General features: G+C 40.6%; 1 protein-coding gene across 1 annotated transcript in view; it reads left to right on the top strand.

Moving 5' to 3' along the window:
• Nucleotides 1-22,831, top strand: part of MYO18B (myosin XVIIIB) — a 1,019,172-nt gene extending 996,341 nt beyond the window's left edge. The window contains exons 43-44 of the mRNA XM_075320057.1: nt 7,612-8,795; nt 22,645-22,831. Coding sequence (XP_075176172.1) covers nt 7,612-8,795; nt 22,645-22,658 — 1,198 coding nt within the window. The 3' untranslated portion in view covers nt 22,659-22,831. The remainder of the gene's footprint in view (nt 1-7,611; nt 8,796-22,644) is intronic.
• Nucleotides 22,832-27,087: the final 4,256 nt, after the last annotated feature.

Raw genomic sequence — 27,087 nt, forward strand, 5'->3', positions numbered from 1 at the left:
ACCCTCAGTCTGTTATAGCAGAGGTCCCCAACTCCAGTCCTCAAGGCCCACCAACAGTGCAGGTTTTTGGGATTTCCTTAGTATTGCACAGGTGTTAATGTAATTACCTGCCCAGGTGCTGGTTCCAACAGCAGTGCAATGCTAAGGAAATCCTGAAAACATGCACTGTTGGTGGGCCTTGAGGACAGGAGTTGGGGAACCCTGTGTTATAGCACCGCACAACCAGCTCTACCCTAACCTACTGTATCCTCACCTATCCCTTGTAGACTGTGAGCCCTCATGGGCAGGGAACTCTAGCCTCCTGTACTAGTCTGTGCCTTGTATTGTTTATGATTATTGTACTTGTCCCTATTATGTATACCCCTTTCACATGTAAAGCGCCATGAAATAGATGGCGCTATAATAATAAATAATAATTATAATAGTTTGGCTACCATATGGATTTCCAATTACCAAGAGCACAAAAGATCGAAGGATTACTATAATTTACTCTTTTCCCGTACACATTTTTATTTGTACTTATAACATATATAAAATCTATAGCAATCTGTTTAGGATGAAATTTATTTTTTTTAGTTATTTGCTTTATAGAATTCATCTAATCCAGCTTTAATCTAAACTAGATTTAAAAGCCACTGAAACCATTAGTCTGCCCAGAGTCGATGGTTACGCCTGGCAGTTTTTACACTATCATTTAAGACCTCCAAAGCTGATATTTAGGCAATGACATTCATACAAAAGAACAAAAAAATTACCTCTGCAACCATTATACCATTTAGCTTATATTGATCTTATATTGACAACTAAATTGACAAACCATTCACGTGAACCTATCCCTTTCATGTAGACAAATACATGAGGTTTTTTTGCATGGGTAAGGTAAGCCAGATTACACTTAGCTTTCCTGCAAATCCAACTGGAAGCAAATATGTTCTTTATGTTCCTTGATCAGCTTATGTTGTATCTCCCTATTCGACTGAAAATCCAGCTGGAGAATTTGTTTTCTTTTGCATGAAATGTGTGCAGTTGCTTTCCAGCGTGCTGTTCTTGGCTGAGATTCAGGAACCTACTTCATTCCATTTGCAGATTGTAACTCATTTTTCATTTCACATTCAGTCCTAAAAGAAAATAGTCTTAAATAAATTCTACTAACCCTTTCTTGGTCTTTTTCACTGTATTTTTTCATGGTTTATAAATATAAATCTTTCAAAGAACATTAGAAACTAAATCTTGCTATTAATTTTATCATTTTAACCAGCAGTGATGAAAGAAAAATGAAATATAAATGGCAGTTTCTTGTTACTAAAGCTTACAACATTGACACACGTCAGTCGTAATAGACTGCACAGTAAGATGTTGGCAGTAGAATATAGTAAGGTGCTTAGTTTTCCCTCCATACAAGTCACTAGAGTGGCCACACAGAATACTTTGGTCAATTTTGGCCTCCAGTGTATAAAAAGTACATAGCTGGATTAGAGAGGATGCACAGAAGAGCAACTTATGCGGGCTTTACACGAGACGAGCTATCGTGCGATGCATCGTGGGGGTCACGGTTTTCGTGACGCACATCTGGCATTGTTCACGACGTCATCTTGTGTGATACCTCCGAGCGACGCAGATTCGCTCACAAATCGTGAGTTTTGTACTCGTCGCTGAGTTTTAAAATATTGTTTATTTAACATGGCGCCGGTTGTTCATCGTACCCGGGGTAGCACACATTGCTCTGTGTGACACCCCGGGGACGATGAACACAGCTTACCTGCGTCCCACTGCACCCGCCGGCTATGCGGAAGGAAGAAGGTTGGCGGGATGTTTATGTCCCACTCATTTCCGCCCCTCTGCTTCTATTGGCCGGCGGCTGTGTGACGACGCTGTGAAGCCGAACATCCCTCCCCCTTCATGAAGAGGATGTTCGCTGCCCACAGCGAGGTCACACAGCAGGTAAGTGCGTGTGACGGCGGTTTAACGACTTTGTGCGACACGTGCAGCGATTTGCCCGTGACGCACAAACGACGGGGGCGGGTACGATCGCTCGTTCAATCGCACGATAGATCGTAATGTGTAAAGCCTGCATAAGGTTATTAACACTAGAACTACTGGACTCGTGATGCCTATATAGAAATACATAGTGCAAAGTAGTCAAAATGACTACCTCAGTAGTTCTAGTGTTAAAGGAGTAAGAGAACTGCAGGTCAAAGACCGGTTATCAAACTTGGAGTTATTAAGTTTGGAAAAAAGGAGGCTTAGTAATGATATTATTATAATATATAAATATATGAAAGGACAGTACGGAGATTTTTCTATTGATCTTTGTACACCTAGGCCTGCAACAATGACAAGGAGGCATCTACTACGTCTAAAGGAAATACTTTTTAATAATCCCAGATGCAGATTCTTTACAGAAACAGCAGTGAGACTATTGAACTCTCTGCCACATGATGTAGTAATGGTCAATTCATTACAAAAAGTCAAGGAGGAGGTATGTGTGATTTTTTTTTTTGATGAAGGCGAGAGGTTTCATTGAAACACGTTGAAAATAAAATCACTTTGATCTCCATCTGGATCGTTTTTTTTCTGCACGGCAGCTCAGCGTATTCCTCATTTACCACCAGCCTTGTAAAAAAGTCAAGTAGGGCATGGATGTCTTCCTTGAACAATATAATATTACAGGTTATGAAGACAAGATTCTGTCATGGGATATTGATCCAGGGAATTTGTCTGATTGTCGTTTGTTGAGTCTGGAAGGAATTTTTCCCCTAGGTGACGTGGGTTCATCTGGCCAGCGCTTGCGCAGAACGGTGGAGGCAGAGGGGAAAGTGCGGGCACGAGATTATGGGCGGGTACTTGCTGATGAAAATCACAGCGCCGCCCATAATCTCACGCCTGCGCAACACGTCACCAGCTGTCACACTGTGCACAGTGCAGTCCTGCTAGATTGGCACGGCGCATGCGCGAGACCTCGGGCGCACTGGGCGGCGTACTGAGGTATGAAATTGAGCGATGGGGGGCGGCGTAAAGCAGCAGGAGGCAGAATAACGGACAACAGACAGTCCGCCCCCGTGTACAATTAACAAGATTTGCATACAAAAAGGTACCACTTTATAAAGTATTTATTTTGGTCTAAAAGGGGGCACAATAACAACAGGAACCTTGCTAGAATGCATCCCAGGAGCTGCAGAAGGGGAATCTTTTAGGTTTAGTGCAAAATTTCTACTGACAGGTTTGCTTTAACTAATTTCAAAATTGTTCGCAGCAACACATCTCAAAAAAGTTGGAACACCATTAAAAAAAAGACTGGCAAAGTAAGTGGTACAATGAAAACTAAGCAACATGTCTGTGTATAAAAAAGCATGTTAGACAGGCAGAGTCTCTCAGAAGCAAAGGTAGTCATTGGTTCACTAATCGGTAACAACACATCTAAATTTAGAAAAATGTGAAATGAAAAATGAGGCTGCAAAGACCCATCACTGTTCAGCAGCTAGAAACCTGCATCAGGCATGTTGTGAGACTACATACCTCTCCCAATACTCCAGCAATTGGACTCTTTACTTTCCAGACTTTTACAGACTGTTGTAAAAATAAGAGGGGTTGCTACACAATGATAATAAATAAAGAGGCGACTGTGAAGTCATTCGACGTTTCGACCCCGCCTGGGTCCTAGTCAAGAGTCGCTTAAAGATGGGTGCCTAGTGCATACACCACATCACCTGCCACAGCACTGCTGCGCTGGCTAAACCCAGGACCTTTTCCTAAAGGTATTCTCTATCAACGCTATAATCCACTCAAATTTCCATATCCCAAGCACCCATCATTAAGCGACTCTTGATCTTGACTAAGACCCAGGCGGGGTCGAAACGTTTAATGACTTCACAGTCATCTCAATAAATTTAAATATTTTTTTGCATCACAATCTATGAGTGCAGTGAATTTATTTATTATCTTGGATTGGACCCATTTTTCACTTGCACCACCACCCACTTGTCTGAGTGCAGACTATTTTTTTTTATCTGTGCTACACAATGATAGACATGGCACTGTCTCAACTTTTTTGAAATGTGTTCATATTTTCAAATGAAATAGCTAAATGTTTAAAATATGGCATGAGGAGATATCCAAGTCATTGCATTCTTGTTTTCTTTACATCTTACATTCCAACTTATTTGGAATTGGAGTTGTAGCGAAAATTGCCAACTCATCAGCTACTCATCCTGCCTGGGTTCAGAGTCGGCTCACTGCCACTGCTCCAGTCAAGGTGATTTGGCTTTAGCAGTGACCTCATGACAACAGTTCACATCAGCACTCTAGCCAATCACTGAACTCATTCTTTGAACTTAAAGGCTGTGCCAAGGTTGATGGCACGTGCCACTGAACTCAGTGCACAAGCTGCAGACAAATCACCGGGACTGGAGCAGCAGAGGGGAGTTCGCGCTCGAAGCAGTGAGGGTGAGTATGTGCTAAGTTTGTTATTTTACGCTGCTTGGGGCACATTTTTCTGAAAGTGGACAACCTTTAAAGCTAGGTTCTATTGCATATTTACATACTGTATACTGTAAATCAGAGTCTTCAAAGTTCTTCTATTACTAACGTTCAGAGATCCCACAGTCACTAGAGCCCTGATAATTAATGATAACAGAGTGATAAAGTAAAGAACCTAATATGGTTACACCTGCGTAGAAATAGTGGTGCCATTCTACAAAATGTTCTTGCAATATATTCTCATTACGTATAACGACACTTGATAGAGTCCTCTGCAGTCTCAAAACAGGGTAATATATTTTAATGCCAGGCTATAAAAGCTAGTCACAACCTTTTAGATTATCTACACTGCAACCAATATGCTTGGAAACTGGATGTAATGAAGATGAATAAAATCACTTATTGTTGTAAAATCTAATACTACATTTAGGCGTGTATGCCTAAAATAGATCTTGTCAATAATGGTTGTAATGTACTAGAACAGATATTAGTTCCTAGAAAATGCTAATAATTGCTCTCACAATATTATACACATTAGGGCATATTTTGGTTGCATAGCTCCATGATGTTTAAGAATTATATTAAGACTGTATTAATGCCATAAAGCTATTCGATAGTCCGAATAGTCCAAAATATCATAAAAAGGCCTATAAACAGATTGACAACTCATCTGTTCAGAAATGCCTATAATCTCCAATGACCCCCATTGCGCCACCACCATCACAGCTACTGCTTCACCACCATACCGGAACTGCCGCCTCACCACCGTACCGGAACTGCCGCCCGACCAATACCCCATCTATTGTCAATCCCCAATATCTTATAGAATGTAAGACCGCAAAGGCAGGGTCCTCATCCCTCTGTACCAGTCTGTCTATTGTAATTTGTATATGTATTCTGTATGTAACCCCTTCTCATGTACAGCACCATGGAATCAGTGATGCTCTTTAAATAAATAATAATATAAATCAAACTAATGTATTCTTCTGACTTTATGTAACTTTCTTTGATATTTATTACATAATTCCAAGGAAAAAAGTTTAAGAATCTTTTTAAGCAGAGAGAAATATTGATAGTGTTAGTACACAAATGCATAAACTGCCTAGGGTACCTTTGGGAAATGAGGATTGGCCAGGTTTGTGTGCTTTCTTTCCAGAGAAAATACAGGAAGGTGATATCCAGCACCAAGCTTGATTAAAACTCTTGTTTTTATTTGAGGTGGTTAAAACATATTGTGGTTAAAATGAGATGACACTGACGCATTTTGGAGAGAGTCCTTAATCAAGCCTATGATTAAGGACCCAGTCCAAAAAAGCATCATTGGTCATCTCATTTTAAGCACAGTATGTTTTAATCCCATTAAATAAAGACAAGAGTTTTAATCAAGCTTGGTGCTGGATATCGCCTTCCTGTATTTACTCTGTGGATGCCAGATTTATGGATCCAAGCATCGGCCTCCATTTGATCTCCTTAGATATCTCAATATGGACTATTACAAGCTTCTCAGGGTGAGCTTATATATATTTCCCTTTTCTTTCCAGAGAGGCAGAGATATTTCCAATCATTACAGAATATATAATTGTAAAATGTTGGTCATTAAACAAAATGTGCATCATTATTGACATACATGAAACAAAATAGCTTATTCTATTTAGGACAAGACTAACAACTGCATTACACTGTATTCCTATTTATAGTAGAGAAAAACCCCTTCATCTCTGAATGCCATGTTACATTGAACAGCACACATATTAATTGTAGCTGCTTCGCTAGTATTCACTTTTTCGTTCAATTGTTTATTTTTTCATAATTTAATTCCTATTTTCTACAATCTGAAAAAGAAAAATAAGCTTTATTCAGGTTTTTATAATATTCCCTACACTGCCATATCAGGAAGATTGTAGTATTCTATTATTTACACATATATCTGATTGTACAGAGTATGTTGGGGTTCCGTGTGCTGAAACACTCAGTGATATCATGGAACATATTGTGATAAATGTGTTCATTTTAAATAAAACATGGCAGCCCTTTAGGACATTTTCATATGTAGTTCATTTACTGTGGATTTTCTGTACAGATTTATGAATGGAAAATCTGTACTGGAATACAGAAAAAAAGATTTTATCCACATGTTGCATAAATTTTGGCTTGCGTTGTTGAATTTTTCATCTCAAGCATGTCAATTCTTGTCACGGAATAGTCTTAGGCTTGTTTTCTGATTTTGATTTTAATGCGGAATTGAAAATCCTCAATAAGCCCCAACTTCTGAGGATTTTGTTGAAGATTACTTGTGGATCTAGAATAAAATCTGCAAATCCTGAAAAAGAAAAAAAGTTTCAAGTTTTAAAATAAATACTAATTCCTTAGATTTATCAAACTTTAGAAGAACAGATGATTTACTCTGCTATCAGCATATTATGGTATGGGGCCTTAAGATATTTGTGTATTGCAAACGTTTTAATGCACTTTGGATTAGCGACCACTCTATACAAACCGCATAGTCACTCCACATTAGTTACGCAGCACCAGCACAATAAAACTGTTGCTTTGGCAATATTTACATCTGCATTAAAGTACCCCGATGCGTCTTTAACTCGACTACCTGGTCTTCTACTGATCATACAAGGCTGCTATAGCCAATAATGCGCCATAAAGGTCATATGGGGTAATATGTCTTTACAGGTAGCTAGGTTGTACAGAGACTATCATTAAACCTGGCAAGAAAGCCTTAAATCTGCATTAAAGTTCCCTGGTGCATCTTTAACGCTATTGTCTGGCCTTCTAACGGTCATACAAGGCTGCTATAGCCAATAACGAGCTGTAGAGGTCACATGGGATAATACGTCATCACAGAAAGCTAGGTTGTACAGAGACTATCATTAAACTTGGCATTAAATCCACAAAAGCACAAGAGAATATATTTGCTATACACTTGGTTGTTTTCTGCGGGAATATCAGCCGCAAGATTTACACATTTAGGTGCAAATAACCAGCTGCCAATTTCTTTGGAGTTTCTAGCAGATTTAAATATAATGTTTGAACATAACCTCATTCTGTTTTATAGCAATGCCTTATTCTCATGTATTTAGCAAAGTATGGCCCATAACCTTTTCATTTTTTTATTTATTTCAGGCAAAAAGATGATCAGGATGTAAGTCGACCAAGTTCTTCCCTGACGTCTGGCTCTAAGAGTTATGGCAGCAATATATTATCCTCAGAAAAGGAGAATACAAGTCCAGTGCTTAATACTGACAACACAACTCCAACACTTGGCAGAAGGCGACCCTCACCATTAGAAGAAAAGTTTTCACGTTCCTCATCTGCTCTCTCTGAGTTTCTAGAAGAAGTGAGAAAGAAAAGGACCACTGAGAAAGATCAATCTTCCCTAGTCATAGAAGAAACATCTTCACTGCCTATTTACCGAACAACTGGTGCTTCTTCCCTTAGAAGATGCACGCGGCTTAATGATGATGAAGAAGATTTTTCAGTTGCCCTCAGCAAGCTTTCAGATGAAAAGCCTATAACAGGATTAACACGTTCATCAAGCCTTCGTTGCTTGCCATCTGAGAAAGCTGACCCAACATTGTCACCTGCTGTGAAGCGCATGGCAAGATTTGGTTCTTGTGAATCTCTTAACCAACCTCCGCAGGGTTTGGGTTTTAAGCAGATATCTTCTGAATTAGAAGAAGATGGTGCCAGTTCTTCTTTAAGACTAAGGCCGTGGAGACAGTGTCTTGAAACACCACTGGAGGAAGTTTCTGAAAACAGTTTTGGAAAACAACGTCTTGTTTTCCAAAACAGGAGTTTTTCTAATTTATCTGATCTTGGAAATGATGAAAATTCATCAAACTGGAAAGTACCCAGTCTCAGCTTTGAAAGGAAATTAACAGATGATTCTGATGATATTCTCCCTGCTCTCAGAAGGTCACAATCATCTCAAAGTTTATCCAGAACTTCCAGGGATAGGAGAGATGGTCAACGGCCTCTCAGTGTTCATTTTGGTGATCTCCCATCAAATGAACCAAGCCTTTCCACAGGGGGGTTGAAAAGTGTATTAAAGAAAAGTTCAAGTTTTAGGGAAGATCCAGGAAATCTGTCTGATTCCTCATCATCGTCTGGTTCTGTTTTATCATGCAAAAGCGCAGATAGTATTAAAAGTCGGCCCCGTGTACAAAGAGTGGATGGTGAAGGTTACTCAGGAAAGCAAATGACATCAGAAAACGCAGAAGAAAATAAAAGACCTGAAGCAGAAGGCAAGGAAGATGATGTAAATAGCATAATGAGGAAATATTTACGGAAAATTGATGAAGAACAAGGTAAATCTGCTGTCAAATGTAAAAACGGTACCATTTAGAGGTTATTTAATATTGCTCATTTGACATGGAATAAATATAACTGCTACTTAAAAGTAAAGCAAATAATTATTGAAGGTAAATTAGTTTCATTTTTCAGATAAGATTGATATGTAGTCAAGTTCCTTATGAAAAACATTGAATAAACGCTAAGATCTAATTCAGACACCCAGAAGTTTTCACTTTTGTGTACATGAAAATATTTCCATTTTTCATCCAGTTTGGATCAGTTTGCTGGATACACAAAGAAATAGTGCTGGGGAAAGCGACAACAACAACGTTTCGACCCCTGTGGGTCTTGTTCACGCTGTCACTTAGAGAGTGCGAAGAATGGAGCACTTGCGCCTGTGTCTGGTAGATGTACCTCATCCGACTTGGAAGGTTCAGCTTATTAATGCCTTTGTAAGGCTAGGATCATCTGATACAAAAAATATCCTTAGTGAATAGTGGATGCCGACACTCCCGTCTTTGTGTTTGGTCGTTAGGCGCAGGTACACCATTCTACACACTCTCTAAGCGACAGCGTGAACAAGACCCACAAGGGTCAAAATGTTGTCCTTGTCGCATTCCCCAGCACTATTTCTTTGTGTGTCGAGCATATGTAAATAGAAAAACAACACCTTTGCAAACTACAGTTTTGTGAGTGTGGTGATTTACATGATTAGATTATATGAGATTAAACATCTTATCTACCTGCACCTCTACTCCTTGGATTGAGTGCACGCCAATCTAACTCTATGTTTTTAGTATTAGGTGGCATCCAAACATAAGTAGAACATGTACAGTTAAAACCAGAAGTTTACATATGCAATCTAAAAAGACACATACGTATGTTTTTCTCACTATCAGACATGAAGGCATTTTTATTACTTCCTACAAAATTAAAAGTTTAGATACACTAAAGGCCCCGTTACACGCAACGGCGTATCTAACGATATATCGCCGGGGTCACGGATTTTGTGACGCACATCCGGCATCGTTAGCTACGTCGTTTCGTGTGATACCAACGAGCGACTGTTAACAATGGAAAATACTCACCAAATCGTCCATCGTTGACACGTCGTTCATTTTCAAAAAATCGTTGATTGAGAGGACGCAGATTGTTCGTCGTTCCTGTGGCAGCACACATCGCTACGTGTGACACCTCGGGAATGACGAACTACAGCTTACCTGCAGCCGCCGGCAATGAGGAAGGAAGAAGGTGGGCAAGATGTTACGGCCGCTCATCTCCGCCCCTCCGCTTCTATTGGACGGCGCTTAGTGACGCCGATGTGATGCCGCACAAACCACCCCCTTAGAAAAGAGGCGGTTCGCCGGCCACAGCGATATCACTAGGCAGGTAAATCCGTGTGATTGCTCCTAACGATATTGTGCACCACGGGCAGCGATTTGCCCGTGACGCGCAAACGACGGGGGCGGGTACGCTCGCTAGCGATATCGCTAGCAATATCGTTGCGTGTGACGGGGCCTTAAGAGTACTATGTTTTTAAATAATATGGGACAGCTCATTTAATGATGTCATATCTTTGGAAACTTCTGATTAGTTTATTGACCTCATCTGAGTTAATTAGTGATACACCTCTGGATGTATAATAATGCACACCTGAAACACACTGCTTCTTTGTGTAGCATCATGGGAAAGTCAAAATAAATCAGCCAAGCTCTTAGGATTAGAATTGTGGACTTGCACAAGTCTGGTTCATCCTTGTGTGCAATTTCCAGATACCTGAGGGTGCCTCGTTCATCTGTACAAACAAGTATATGCAAGTACAAACAAGATGAAAATGCCAAGCCATCATACTGCTCAGGAAAAAGATTGGTACCAGTTATGAATGTGCTTTGGTCAGACATGTGCATATCAACCCAAGACCAAAAGCAAAAGACCTTGTGAAGATGCTGGCGGAAGCTGGTAAGATTGTGTCATTATCCACAGTGAAACGAGTACTGTATCAACATGGGCTAAAAGGCCACTCTGCCAAGTAGAGGCCATTACTCCAAAAGAAACATAAAAAAGCCAGATTAATGTCTGCACATGCACACCAGAACAAAGACCTTAATATTTGGATACATGTCCTGTGGTCTGATGAAACTAAAATGGAACTGATTAGCCATAATGACCATCGTTACCTATGGAGGAAAAAAGAGAATCTTTGAAGCCTAATAACACCATACCAACCGTGAAACACAGGGGAGGAAGCATTATGTTGTGGGGTTGTTTTGCTGCATGAGGGACTGGTGCAATTCACAAAATAGATAGCATCACGAGGAAAGAAGATTATGGGGCAATACTGAAGCAACATCTCAAGACATCAGCCAGGAACTTAAAGCTTGGATGGCAATGGGTCTTCCAAATGGACAATAACCCGAAGCATATTGCCAAACTGGTTACATAGTAGCTTAAGGATTACAAAGTCAATGTTTTGGAGAGGCCATCATAAAACCCTGATCTCAATACTATTGAAAATGTATGGGCAAAACTGAAACAGCAGGTGCGAGCAAGGCGATCTACAAACATGGCTTAGTTACACCAGTTCTGTCCTGAGGAATATGCCCAAATTACTACCAACTACTGTAAGAAGCTTGTAGAATGATATCCAAAACATTTGACCCAAGTCATAAAGTTCAAAGGCAGAGGTACGAAATACTAATGAAATGTATGTAAACTTTTGACTTTGCAGATAATAAAAATGCCATCATCATATGAACTGTCCCATATTCTTTAAAGGCATAGTACTCTTAAGGGTGCTTTACAAGCTGCGACATCGCTAACGATATATCGTCGTGGTCACGGTGTTTGTGACGCACATCCGGTGTCGTTAGCGACATCGCAGCGTGTGACAGCTAGGAGCGACGATCAACGATCGCAAAAACATCAAAAATCGTTGATCATTGATACATCGCTCCTTTTCATAATATCGTTGGTGGTGCATGCCACTTGTTGTTCGTCGTTCCTGTGGTGTCACACATCGCTGTGTGTGACACCGCAGGAACGACGAACATCTCCTTACCTGCATCCACCGGCAATGAGGAAGGAAGTAGGTGGGCGGCATGTTCCGGCCGCTCATCTCCACCCCTCCTCTGCTATTTGGCGGCCACTTAGTGACGCCGCTGTGACATCGCTGTGACGCCGAACGCACTTAACCATTGAAGGAGGGATTGTTCGGCGGTCACAGCGGCGTCGCTAACAGGTATGTGCATGTGACGCTGCCGTAGCGATATTGTTCGCGATGGCAGCGATCACCAAATGTCGCACGAACAACATGGGCGGGTGCTATCGCTCGCAACATCGCTAGCAATCGCTAGCGATGTTGCAGCGTGTAAATCACCCTTAAGTGTATGTAAACTATTAACTTTGCAGAAAGTAATTAAAATGCCTTAAAACATTCTCTCTCCTTATTCTGGCATGTGGCAAATATAAATAATTTTGGTTCCTAATTGACCTAAAACGGGAAAAGTTTATTCTGATTTCATGTCAGATAGTGAGAAAAACATGCAGATGTGTCTTTTTAGATAGTGTTATGCGGGCTTCACATGGTACGATCTATCGTGCGATTGCACGAGCGATTGTACCTGCCCCCATCGTTTGTGCGTCATGGGCAATTAGTTGTCCGTGGCGCACAAAGTCGTTAAACCCCCGTCACAAGTACTTACCTGCTGAGCGACCTCGCTGTAGGCGGCGATCATCCACTTCCTGAAGGGGGAGGGACGTTCGGCATCACTGCAACATCACACAGCGGCCGGCCAATAGAAGCGGAGGGGCGGAGATGAGCGGGACGTAAACATCCCGCCCACCTCCTTCCTTCCGCATTGCCGGCGGGAGCCGCGGGACGCAGGTATGCTGTGTTCATCGTTCCCGGGGTGTCACACGGAGCGATGTGTGCTGCCCCGGGTACGATGAACAACCGGCGCCATTAAAAATAAACAATTTTTTTAAAAATAAATGTCGAGTACACGACTCACAATTTGTGAGCGATTCTGCGTCGCTCGGAGGTGTCACACGAAACGACGTCGCAAGCGATGCTGGATGTGCGTCACGAAAACCGTGACCCCGACGATGCATCGCGCAATAGCTCGTCTCGTGTGACCACCGCATTACTAAATTTCTACTTTCAAGTGTATGTATATATACTGTATATATAAAATAGGCCCAAGAAAATTATTGTTTCTCATATTCACAGGGCAGTCTTTTCTGAAAAGTTATCTAAAATGACAGGTACATTTTAAAAGCACCCCATCTTAAATACCCACAGGTTATTTTTCGAATGTCAGATATTAGAATTATATATTCTATTACGCTTTAAAGCAATGAAAGTATTTATATTAGAATTGACTTCTCGAGAACTAATTGTCATGAGTTTTTGGCTTTGCTAGAGGCAGATACATCATAACAAGAAAATCGTATGCAGGTAACAAGTGTGGCACATTATGAAACAGACAAATTCACCATCACGGAAAACTTTAGAAAGAATATATGCTTCCATTATAAAGTGATTTTGTGTCTCACCTGACTGATATTTCCATTTCTTGTCCATCTCATTAAATCTATTCATTATCTGCAGCAGGCTGACAAAAGCCATACTGCATGCCTCATTAGCCAACATTGAGTTCACTTACTTGGCAGAGGCTTGTGTAGGACTTGCATACACCCAAATACTAAAGGAGCTATAAAACGTATCCGATGTATATTATATTAATAGGTTCTGGAACAAAATGTCACACTCAATTCTGCAAAGCTACAGTAGGAGATAAATAGTCAGGGTTCTTTGTTTGACAACACATTTTCGACTTTTTTCTTTAAACTCTATGTGACATCTTTCACATTGTAAAAAATAAACGTAAATCTGTGTTTTTGGAAATCTATCTTCCCACATTCTGCCTTTGTTTACTGAAAGGACCTGTTGTTTTCTAGCACCTAGGGATCAGCAAGATGTATGTTGGTCATCCATAGAAGCAATTTAAACCGGTTTCATTTGCCCATTCCATTATCCAACTCTTCTACATTCCTCATTAAGGTTCTGTCCTTTATCATTTACTTGAAGGGCAAGGTTTAGTTGACATTTGATGCATAGCATTTTTATGCATACTATTTGTATCCTGCTAAACATTCTTCTTTGTCACAGATTTTTCATTTCTTCCCTCATTAGCTCCTACATTGGGGTTTCCATTACATTAACAGAAAATTGACCTGTGTCCCTCTCCAATTGTGTTACTTTCAGTATATGTCAAGCTGCTTGCTTATTTCTTTCATATATATATTTATATATATATTCTATAGTGTGTGACTTTGTCATGTTATTTTTACATGCAATTTTTGACTGTATAAATTGAAATATAGGTAAAAACTATGTATATTAAATAGCCAATAAATATTAAAATAAACATAATTGTTACATCAGCAGTCTGTCTATAATATGCGCTGCCTTCTATCAGAATGTTTTCTGATTGTGTAGCAGGCAGGGGAGCAGGCTGGTTATAAAACTGCAGGCTGGTTATGTAGTCTGGATGATACGTTTTAAGGAGGTCTTGAATGAACCACTTCATATAACAGAAACCTAGCTGCTTATTCTGGATGTCCTTCCATAACAGGAGTCTGGAATTATCTATGTTATCTGTTCTACCCCCATAACAGACTGTTCTGGCTGCATAGCATGTATTTGGCCTCTTTTAAGGGAATATGTCAGCAGGTTTTTGCCACCTCATCTGAGAGCAGCAAGATGAATGCAAGAAGATTATGAATCCAATGATGTATCACTTAGATTAATCTCTACATCTATTCTGACACAATCTGAATTTTTAGCTTTAGTCATGTAGCTGAGCCCAGGGAGCTGTCTCCCCCCACACCAGGTTCTTAAAGTGATTGACACCTCACTGTCAATGTACAATCAGAGGAGGGCCCATGCCAACTTGCCATGCACATCCCAGCTAAACCTAGCAATGATAATCATCAAGTGATAAAGCCTTTATCTTAAGTAAACAACAGCACAGAGCTTGATAAGAAAGGCACAGTTGATTTTGGTTTTTTAATCCCTACAACATGCTGGCTTCAGCTTACATAGAAAAAAATCCGCTGACAGATTCTCTGTAATGGCATCTAGATAGGTATTTCGGCCCATTTTTTATAACTGCTTGTGTAGTGTAGACTAGCCAGTATTGCTTCTCTTTGCTCTAACAATACTGTGTAGCAATAATGTGTGGAATACTGATTTTTTTCTGCTGTTTCATATTTACAGTTTAGAGAGAACCTATCATGTCAAAAAATGAAATTAACTTGCAGATATGGGGTTAATCTGCAGGATATTTCCATTTTAAGACTACCCGGTCACTGATCTGAGATCCCGGCTACCGAGAGGAAATGAACTATATTACAGATGTTATCATTATTGTTCCTACAATCTAAATTCCCTATCAGTATGTCTTTGGAGTGTACAAGGAAACCGGAAAACACGGAGGAAACCACATAAACGAGGAAAACATACAAGCTCTTTGCAGATGTTGTCCTTAGTGGGATTTGAACCTGGAACTCCACTGAGCCACCTTGTTATATTAAGAAGTAGTAACTAGCTATATTGCAATATATTACACCAAAACTAAAGACTAATCTATTTTTTTTTTCTTATAAGGCTAAACTTATATAAACCTTCCTTCTAGCCTGCATTGTTGCCTTTTGTAGTTAATGAATGACGCAGGTAGGCTAATATGATTTCATGTACATGAGTTTGCAAGTTTACATTTCATTTCTAAAAGCAGAAAGACAGCCAACAAGGAACCGCTTCAATACTTTCATTACATTTTTTTCCTTTTTGCTTCGTGAAAATGTAGAATACAATCTTCAGTGTATGAGCCAGGATTCATGTTAAAAAAGGCTTATTTTAGACCATTTATACTATCTATAAAGTGCCAAATATCATCTTTATACAGTAAATACTAGCAATACTGCTCTAAAGGGAATTCTTATTTAGATAAGAAAACACAGCTTTTATATTACTATCCTTTATTGAAATACTAAACTATGTCTCTGATTTACATTTAGTTCTACACATTTTTCTAAACACTTGTCATCAAAGAGTTAAGAAAATGATTAAATATTTCCATGCATGTATAAGATCATTAAGTTCCTTTAACATGAAGAATAAACAGACTTTCATCTAAATTTGCTGTGACCAAATTACAGTGGTAATTAAAGCAACACCAGGTCTTATCTTCATCCAGCAGCAAATTCATGAAACAGCCATTGCAATTGCAAGTTTCTAAGATTAGCTTTGCTCTATGAGTTGTGTAACTTGGAATTCTTGAAGTACATAACAGAGGGAATTATGGACCGAAGCCATACAAAAGGCCACAGTTCTTGGATCCAACTTTACAGTATTGTTTACAAAGTAGGATTAAATGGTGTCTTAATATTCGAATCGTATTAGTATAAGTAATTAACAAAAATAATCGTGTAAATGTGAGCATATCCATCCATTTCCATTGAGATCATGTCGAATTACTGAATGGTAAACAATATAGTCATGCTGCACAAAAGTTATTAAATAACATTTACCGAACGTCTATTTTACGTCAGGATTAGTGATGAGCGAGTACCAAAAAGCTCGGGTGCTCGAGGCTCGGGCCGAGCATCCCAAGATACTCGTGTACTCAGCCCGAGCACCGAGCCCAATGTTATCCTATGGGAGACCCGAGTATTTTTATGAAATGACCCCCGGCAGCATGTAGAAACCCTAAAAATGTCACAAAAGTCTTAGAAAAGTGCTCAAATGACATGGCAACAGCATGGGGAAGACCCCTTGAAGCATTTAACACTCAAAAGTCACAGCTGTGAACAATTTTGTCCGAGTTTTACGCCATTTTTACGGACTCACCAGAAAACCTTCCAAAATGACACCAAAATGAATTTTCATGGCGGAAATGTTAAGGGCACATACCCAATAGTGAGATAGAGCTGGTGTATGTTACTTTTTGAGATTACATGAAAGATTTTACGTGAAAACATTGTGGGGCACTCCGATGTCCAAAACGCACGTTTTGTGCTTTTTACTAGCGATGTCGGTCATTTTTTTTCTTCATTCTATCTCCCTCACTCCGTCGATCGGTCTCTCTGTCTGTCTGTCGGTCTCTCTCTGTCTTGTCTGTCCCCCTCTCACAGTCTGTCGGTCAGTCTCCCGCCTCATTACTTACCGTTCCCCGATCACTGCCACGGCGCTGCACAGCTGTTCACTAAACTCCGGTGGCTTTTCCTCTTTTGAAAAAGCCGGCCGCTCATTAAACAATCTCGTATTCCCTGCTTTCCTGCTTTTCGCCGCCTATGATTGGTTGCAGTGAGACATGCCCCCACACTGAGTGACAGGTGTCTCACTGCACCCAATCACAGCAGCCGGTGGGCGTGTGTATACTGTGCAGTGAAATAAATAATTAAATAATATAAAAAACCGGCGTGCGGTCCCCCCAATTTTAATACCAGCCAGATAAAGCCATACGGCTGAAGGCTGGTATTCTCAGGATGGGGATCTCCACGTTATAGGGAGTCCCCCAGCCTAACAATGTCAGTCAGCAGCCACCCAGAATTGCCGCATACATTAGATGCGACAGTTCTGGGACTGTACCCGTCTCTTCCCGATTTGCCCTGGTGCGTTGGCAAATCGGGGTAATAAGGAGTTATTGGAAGCCCATAGCTGCCAATAAGTCCTAGATTAATCATGTCAGGCGTCTCCCCGAGATACCTTCCATGATTAATCTGTAAGTGACAGTAAATAAACACACACACACCCGAAAAAATCCTTTATTAGAAATAAAAAACACAAACCAATTCCCTCATAACCAATTTAATAAGCCCCAAAAAGCCCTCCATGTCCGGCGTAATCCACGGACATTGGGTGCAGTGAGACACCTGTCACTCAGCGTGGGGGTGTGTCTCACTGCAACCAATCATAGGCACCTGTGGGCGAGGGAAACAGGGAATACGAGATGGCTGTGTGCAGAGCACAGCGTGCCCGCCGGTATAAAGGCTCGGTCACGCTGTGCGGGCCGGCCAATCACTGCAATTCCACAACTAACAGGGCTGTGGCATTGCAGTGGTCTGCCAGCCAATCCGTGCATGAGGGCTGGCTCTCAAAAGAGCGCCAACATGCAGGGATGAAGACCACGAGTACAGCACGAGTATCGCGAAATTACTCAGTACCCGCCGAGTAGCCCGAGTACAGTGATACTCGTGCGAGTACCGAGTAGTGACAAGCATACTCTCTCATCACTAGTCAGGATCATATGGTTCGGATTCCCCACGTGTATCGCACACAATGATAACACAGTTATACTACACACATATATTTTTCTACTGTATAATACACACGTATATTTGTTGCCTGCACATACATACACACAGTAAATAAATATATGCATACACTTTACACACATGTATTCACATTACAAATTCATAAACGTACACAAACACATGCTTTATGCGTAATATGCAAAGGTTTTAGAAAAGGTGTGAAAAAATGTTGCAAAGTAAAATGCTTTAAAAAAAATAGAAGTGATAATATTTGTGATGAGTGAACTGCTCGGCTCTCGAGTGCTCAGTAAGCGTAACAAGCATTTTGATGCTCGGTGCTCAATACTCATTTACAGAGTATAAGGGAAGTCAATCAGAAAATCTTCCTGAAAAAAGTTTGTCCCTCACTGACTTCCACTATACTTTGCAAACAAGTGCCGAGCACCTGAGCATCAAAATAATCGTTACGCTTACCGAACACTCGAGCATTAAAATGCTCGTTATGCTTACCGAACACTCAAGCATTAAAATGCTCGTTATGCCTACCGTGGACCCGAGCATCAAAATTCTCATTATGCTTACCAAGCACCTGAGCACCGAGGAGTTTGCTCATCACTAATAATAATAGCTTTTTTTTATCAATTAATAAATTGCAAAGTAAATGAACAAAAGAAAAATCTAAATCAAATCTATAGTTGGTGGGACCACTAGAGATGAGAAAAAGTGTTCGGTGATCGTATTGTTATTAAAAAAACAGAGTTTGGGTGCTTTACGTACGAACTCTACTCATTTAACCATCACTGTGCTCGGGTTCGCTTGGCACTCGACCCAATGTGAGTCACTTGCAGTGTTTGAATGGCTCAAACTGGGGGTAACAACAGCGTGATTGGATGTAGCGTGCAAAAAAAATAAGAATGGAAAAACCCAACTCACCCGCCCCCAGAAGTGAGCTGTTTATGGCTGGCTGCATCTGTGCGGAGACCCGAACTGCCCAATTAGTGACTTCCATTGGGTTTCAGGTGAAGTTCAGGTGAAGAACCAAACTTCCAAGGGTCCCCTCACCTCTTTAGTGACCACTCTTTACCTTCAAAACAGCATCAATTCTTCTAGGTACACTTGCCCACAGATTTTAGAAGAAATCAGCAGGAAAGTAGTTCCAGACATCTGTGAGAAACAACTACAAATCTTCTGCAAATGAAGACTTTTCCAAATCCTTCTGTCTCTTTATGTAATCCCACACTGACTGGATGATGTTGTGATCAGGGCTCTGTATGGTACATATCACTACTTCTGGGAAGCCTTGTTCTTCTTTTAAATCTGGAAGAGATCAGATACTTCTAATTAAGAACACCAGTAATCCTGACTAGATCCCCAACTCTATTTGCTAAACTACAGCCATAAACATGCAAAGAACCTCTACCATGCTTCAATGTTGGCTGGAATCATTATTGTACTGCACTCCAGCCATTGGACGAACAAACTGTTATAGCCAAATATTTCACATTTTGACTACTGCCATTTTTTTCACCTCAGTTTTTATGTTGTCATGTATAGGTGAATCACTTGGACCTGTTTCCATGTACAAAAAAGGATAACTGAAGTGAGCACTAATATGTATATATATATATATATATGTATATATATATATATATATATATATATGTATATATATATATATATATATATATATATACAGAGTGCAAGCCAAAAAAATACATAATCAATAAAGATGAAGGCTGCACATTCTAATTTGATAATGGTATAATGCTATAAGCATGCTGAAAAATATAATGAAAAAATGCAATTTGCTAACTAGAAAGTGAAAACAGGAATAATGATATGCATACCTGCCAAGAATATTTGGAAAAAAGAGATATTTAGCAATCGCATTGATCAGTGTAACTGAGCCTCAATACCTCGCCAAGGTATATCTCTATATTGGGGTTCCTAGCTCTATGACCCTAACTCTGTGTCATCTCAATGCAATTAAAAACTGCTGTGTGTGGAGAGGGGTAACCAAGGACCTACTTATTTAGGAGATGGAAAAAACATGGCCGAAAGGGGCGGAGCTGTGTTCACATTCAGGAAAAAACTTTATAATACTAAAAAGGATAACTGAAGTGAGCACCAATGTGTACAGTCATATGAAAAAGTTTGGGCACCCCTATTAATGTTAACCTTTTTTCTTTATAACAATTTGGGTTTTTGCAACAGCTATTTCAGTTTCATATATCTAATCACTGATTGACTCAGTAATATTTCTGGATTGAAATGAGGTTTATTGTACTAACAGAAAATGTGCAATCTGCATTTAACAAAATTTGACCGGTGCAAAAGTATGGGTACCTCAACATAAAAGTGACATTAATATTTTGTAGATCCTCCTTTTGCAAAAAGCACAGTCTCTAGTCGCTTCCTGTAGGTTTTAATAAGTTCCTGGATCCTGGATGAAGGTATATTTGACCATTCCTGTTTACAAAACAATTCCAGTTCAGTTAAGCTTGATGGTCGCCAAGCATGGGCAGCAGCTTCAAATCTTCCCACAGATGTTTAATGATATTCAGGTCTGGGGACTGGGTTGGCCATTCCAGAACATTGTAATTGTTCCTCTGCATGAATGCCTGAGTAGATTTGGAGCGGTGTTTTGGATCATTGTCTTGCTGAAATATCCATCCCCTGCGTAACTTCAACTTCGTCACTGATTCTTGCATATTATTGTCAAGAATGTGCTGATACTGAGTTGAATCCATGCGACCCTCAACTTTAACAAGATTCCCAGTGCCGGCATTGGCCACACAGCCCCAAAGCATGATGGAACCTCCACCAAATTTTACTGTGGGTAGCAAGTGCTTTTCTTGGAATGCCGTGTTGTTTTGCCTTCATGCATAACGCCTTTTTGTATGACCAATCAACTCAATCTTTGTTTCATCAGTCCACAGGACCTTCTTCCAAAATGTAACTGGCTTGTCCAAATGTGCTTTTGCATACCTCAGACGACTCTGTGGCGTGCTTGCAGAAATTGCTTATTTTGCATTACTCTCCCATACAGCTTCTCCTTGTGCAACATGCGCTGTATTGTTGACCATGCACATTGACAACATCTGCAGAAAGATGATGCTGCAGGTCTTTGGAGGTGGTCTGTGGATTGTCCTTGACTGTTCTTACCATTCTTCTTCTCTGCCTTTCCAATATTTTTCTTGGCCTGCCACTTCTGGGCTTAACAAGAACTGTACCTGTGTTCTTCCATTTCCTTACTATGTTCCTCACAGTGGAAACTGACAGTTTAAATCTCTGAGACAACTTTTTGTATCCTTCCCCTGAACAACTATGTTGAATAATCTTTGTTTTCCGATCATTTGAGAGTTGTTTTGAGAAGCCCATGATGCCACTCTTCATAGGAGATTCAAATAGGAGAACAACTTGCAAGTGGCCACCTTAAATACCTTTTCTCATGATTGGATACACCTCCCTATGAAGTTCAAAGTTCAATGAGGTTACAAAACCAATTTATTGCTTTAGTAAGTCAGTAAAAAGTAGTTAGGAGTGTTCAAATTAAGAAATTGATAAGGGTGCCCATACTTTTGCACCAGTCAAATTTTGTTTAAATGCGGATTGCACGTTTTCTGTTAGTACAATAAACCTAATTTCAATCCAGAAATATTACTCAGTCCATCAGGTATTAGATATATGAAACTGAAATAGCTGTTGCAAAAACCCAAATTGTTATAAAGAAAAAAGGTTAACATTAATAGGGGTGCCCAAACTTTTTCATATGACTGTACATATATACAGAGTACAAGCCACAAAATACATAATCAATAAAGATTAATTATTATTACATTATTGATTGAACTATAATGTGATGTTTAGAGATCACCTCCTCTCCCTTCATGCTTAAAAACATCTGTACAGATCACAGAACACGCCAAGAAACCTTTCCTATAGAAGTCAATAGATCATCTCCCAGCTTATGTTGCTGTAAAACATAGCCCTGAATGCTCTTAGCAGTGGCTACCTCATAATCATGCACAGATTATATAAAATAAAAAAATAAATTCCTTACTCGAAAAATAAAAGTAGATTTGAGGTTTTTTATGACTATCTGTTTGGTGTATTGTCAACATAGTAGAACAGTGTGTAGCACATAAACATTTGTTCCATTGTCAGTGGTAAATTATTTTTCTTGGCACAAAATTAGACAAAAGTAAAAATAGTCAGTTACTTTGACATTTACTTGTATCAAACAGTCTAATAGGATAACAATTAACATTATTCTGAATAATTTGTAAAGGTTTAGGTTGAAATTACATGCCATGTATAGTTTTGTGGGGTTTTTTTTAGCTTTTTTGTCATTGTTAAATCATAGAGGCAAGATGTTTTCTGCTAGTCAATATTAACAAATCAAATTATTAATACATATTTTATATTTTTAAGATTTACAAAATTAATTCCAAATGTTTAAGGCAAGTAAGGGAAAGTTTGATAGTTGTAAAGAAAACTCAAAATTCGTAGTTGTCGTCTTATACTTTTTTTTTCTACTTTTAGATTCTACAAATTGAGGAGTCTCGAACTCTGTGTAGCACACGCTATGGCTGCTTGAATTCTTCTGTCTGAGATGCACATTATATGTTTGCCAGAAGAGTACGATTGTAAACATGGATTTATGGCTCGAAAATTAAAATGTCGTTTGGTAATTTCTTTGCTTTTTGAAAATAAAGCAATATGTTTCTCACCTTTATATTGTCTTTATTAAAAAAAGAAACAACTTTTGTCCTATTGGAAATTGTTGTTAGATTCTCTCCTGATCTTTTGTTTCTTATTTGTGGTGTGAAGGATGTTCTCATGCATTCTGTTACCGCAGGTTTACTGTATCTCGGATCTCTGATTATACCCAGGCAGTACCAAATAACAAAGTTAATCTTGTTTTGGGAATCAGAGACATAACAGGGATTTGCTGCATTGGAAATACCAATTCACAGTGTTAAAAGCAAGAACAAGGCTTGTGGATTTAATTACCTTCTTGAGAAGAAAAGCTGAGATGCCAAGTTACAGTTGCATACCCTATATCTGTACAAACATTTACGCAGAACCCTGGTCTGGCTCATGTTACCTTGTCTCAATCTGAAATCTATTCACAAAGCCTCACAAGTGCAATGATTTCCTGAGAATAAAACTTACAGTACAATTTATTACAAGCCAAATGCCAACTCTGGAGAATAAAAAACTTGTGGCATTACGATTTGTCAAAGCTTGCAGGTATAAACTGTAAATATGGGTAGGTCACAAGAGATGGACTATCATCTATATGATATATAGGTAACAGGCTTAGCTCAAACTAGCACAATATGTCACTGAATTCTTCCCTTGGGGTAACTATACATCAGTACTAGCTAGCATTGACCTAGAACCATATTTCATAAGAGAAGTGCCATAGATAATAATGTGCTGCTGATTCATTGTTTTTTAAAGTGTACCTTCAGTTTCACAAGAATATGATCATAGTGTAGGACTCTGCAGTATACTTATGTTTCTAAATCACTGTGTAAGGGGTAGTCGGACCCCTGGTAACAGTGGCAGGGAAGGAAGGAGCAGGGCAGCCTAGGTGGGGAAGGAAGGGTTCTGAATGCAGAGTCCAGTGTGCAGTGAGATGTGAGAGGCGAGCAAGCTCAGTCTGTGGTGACGGGGCAGAGTGTGGGAGTGAGATGAGGCAGTCAGCCTGAGTGAGTACTCTTGGCTAGAAAGCAGAGGAAACCCATGAGAAACGGTGGAAGAGTTGGGACTAGTCCGGAGCCGGTGGTGTGTACTAGAGTGGAGTGCAGCTATCAGGGGGATAACAAGTGGCCCCTGCAGGCGAAGGTTAGTGCTCTGACAAAGAAGTGGAGAGGTGAGAACTTATCCAGAGCCGGTAGTGTGTGCTGGATCTGCCCTACAGTAATTCCGGGTTAGAGCGCAGCTACTAGGGGGTTAACGTATGTTCCCTGCAGGCAAAGGAAAGTGCCCGTAGAGAAAAGGAAACCGTTTTTGTAGAAAAGGACCTGTAACTTGTAACGTACTAAAGTAAACCTGCTGCAAACAAAAAGATGGAAGCTTTGTTTAATAAATCGGTGTTTGGTTTATCTGCTGCCTGCAATTGTCTCTTTCCTGAAAGTGAAGAAGGAGCTGGAGAGCACAGAAAGAACGCTGTCATGAATGGGCCCCATGCATCCACACTCTGCCCCAACCACACACCTGTTTTGCAAGTAACGGCCGGGCCGGGGTTCAGCCTGCGGCCCACAAGGCAAGGGGACCCGACTACACCCCCTGAGGCGCCCCCTGCCCCCGTTACAACTGCATTACCATTTTTTTATGATAACCTACAGAATGGACTATTCAAAGTCTATGCCGTGGACTACTTCAAACAAAGAAAGCTACCATCGGCAGTGAGTGCCATGGGGTTTTACAGAACTTGCACCCAACACTGGAGATGGTAGCTAAGAGTGATGTCACGGCCAGGTGGACGGGCAGACCCAGGAGGTGGATCCACTGGGCCGAACTCCTAGATGGTAGTAAAGAGTCCGGTAGCTGGAACACTATAAACAGCAGAACAGTCCGTGCACACGAGTATAGCGGAGAAGTCCCTGGGACCACGGAGTCAAGGGTGGTAGTCCGGGTGATGCAGCTCAGGTTCGGAAGCCGAGATGATGTCAGGCGGGGTCCGGAACCTTTGGAGCGAGATGACGGGTCACCGCAGGGATCCGAGATGGTGCGGACTGTCAGGATGGCAGATGGACAGCGTTCGGGGTTCAGGATACGGCAGGACTGGATGGCGAGGCAGGCACGGCTCTACAAGAGAGATAGGTGAGTATATGCACAGAGACACCAGGAGACCTGACTCCTAGCTTAGGAAACACGAAGATCAGGCCCCGCCCCCTTGGACAATAAACCCCTTTATACCCTGTACCTGTTTAGCCTCATTTCCTGTTAATGGACGCTGGCCCTTTAAGAAAGGGTCAGTGACCGCGCGCGCGCCCTAATGCGCATGCGCGCGGCTCGGGTGCCAGAAGCCAGGGAAGGAAGCTGAGAGGAGGACGCAGGGGAGCCGGCCAGGGCCTGGGAAGCCGTCGGGCGCCGGGATCGGAGACCAGGGGGCCTGGGAAGGACGGGCACCGGAGGCTGGAGAGCGGGGAGCGTGGCAGGTGAGCCGGGGAGCGGGGCTGAGGACCCGGGGAGCGGAACAGAGGACCCGGGAAGGGGAGCCGAGGACCCGGGGAGCGTGACAAGTGACAAGCAGGACATGTCTGAAATTAGTGTAACCCACAGCACAAACTTCGGGCAGTCCGGACTGCAGGTTATCAACATAAATCACTGGACTATTTGAGAAAAATGATTGTACTATGAGATCCTGCACGATAATTGCTTTCTTATAAAGCGTAGCATGCTTTAAGGTAAAGTTAAACATTTTATAGAAATTTAAACATAAAAACTAGAAGCTATCCACAATATAGAGGATTTCAAAGGACACATGTAAGTCGATTTATGCCACACAAACCACATGCATAAATCCCAGTCTCGTGTATCAGAAAAAACATAGTTTGATATTTCCCGCACTATTCTATTTGATTGACAGGTCTAGTTCAATGTACATACATAGGAGAGACCTGTTAGTCAATTAGTGTGGGGAGAAGCTAGATGGGAATGGCACCGGACTAGTTTTCTCTCTCCCCATATTCACGGCGAAATCTTCAAACTGTGTGCTAGTGTAATGCTGCAAAGTGGGTGTGTATGTGCCTTTAAGATGTAGCAGTGCTGACAGTTCCCTTATAATGTTTTCACTGTTAGCATTTCCCTTGCAGATATTGCACATGACAATTCAGCACATAGAAGGGGTTTATATACATGTACAAAGTGATGTACCTGTTATATTCTGCTATTAGCAGGTTAATAAGGGTTAATGAATCAACCATGCTTTTCATAACTGGCATACAGGTCACCTGGTAGAACCACATGTCAGGGACTCTGGGCTTAGCAGAGACGGAGAGGATACATTTTGCATGTATTTGAGTCAATCTGGAGAAGCTGCATGAGAAGGTAAGAGATCAGTCATAGTTCCTATGCACTGACGAGCAAAAGAGTAACATTGTTTTGAACTTTTGACTTTCAGGCTCCATATCTCACCATCCTCTACAGCTTTGAGCATAAGACTAGCTTCATTTTATAGACAATCATCTTGGATATCTCATATATAAATTTGACTTTCAACTATTTAGCATATGATTACTTATGCAGATTATTGTGATGTCAATGCATTGTTACTATTTTGCTCCTGGTGGTGGAAAAATCTTTTTCTGCCTACATACTACAAATTACAACCTGTTCTCACATTCCCTAATAGCTCAGTGTGTTATTGGGTTGATTCCCAAGCAAAAGGTCACTGGTTCGAATAAAGGAGCAGCCATGAAAAAGATTTTCCAAGAGTAACTGCATAATCCAGCTCATTGATACTGGTGTTTTGGCCAAGGAAATTTGCAAATTGTATTTTGTGAGTGCCATCACAGTTGGAAGAACACAAAAGTTAGTCCACCCATCTATTCCAAAGCAAAGAGATGGACATCCAGGCAAAATATTGGAGTCAATAAGTTGGCTCATCACAAGATCTATCAGTTGTAGCCCAACAAACATGGCATTGCAGGTGACTTGTATTCTTTGTAATAATGAGGTCACAGACATCCATGCAAGTACCATGCAACTAACATAATGCAAGTTTGAAGAAGTGGCACAAAAAAAGGTGAAGACGCCTGAACTTCAATACCATCATAAGAAGTGTTGGCTCGAGTTTGCAAAAATTACCAAAAGTGGACAGTAGAAGATTAGAACTAGGTGATCCGGAGCAATGTGATGAAAGTCAATAGATAAGGCTCTGATGGGTGTAAATGAGTCTGAAAGAAACAAAGGAAAAAGGAGCAAACAAATCGAGAAATTGAAGGAACTGTAAAGTTCGGTGGATGAAAG

This window comes from Anomaloglossus baeobatrachus, chromosome 1 (genome assembly GCF_048569485.1).
Source record: "Anomaloglossus baeobatrachus isolate aAnoBae1 chromosome 1, aAnoBae1.hap1, whole genome shotgun sequence".
In the NCBI taxonomy this organism is placed as follows: domain Eukaryota; kingdom Metazoa; phylum Chordata; class Amphibia; order Anura; family Aromobatidae; genus Anomaloglossus; species Anomaloglossus baeobatrachus.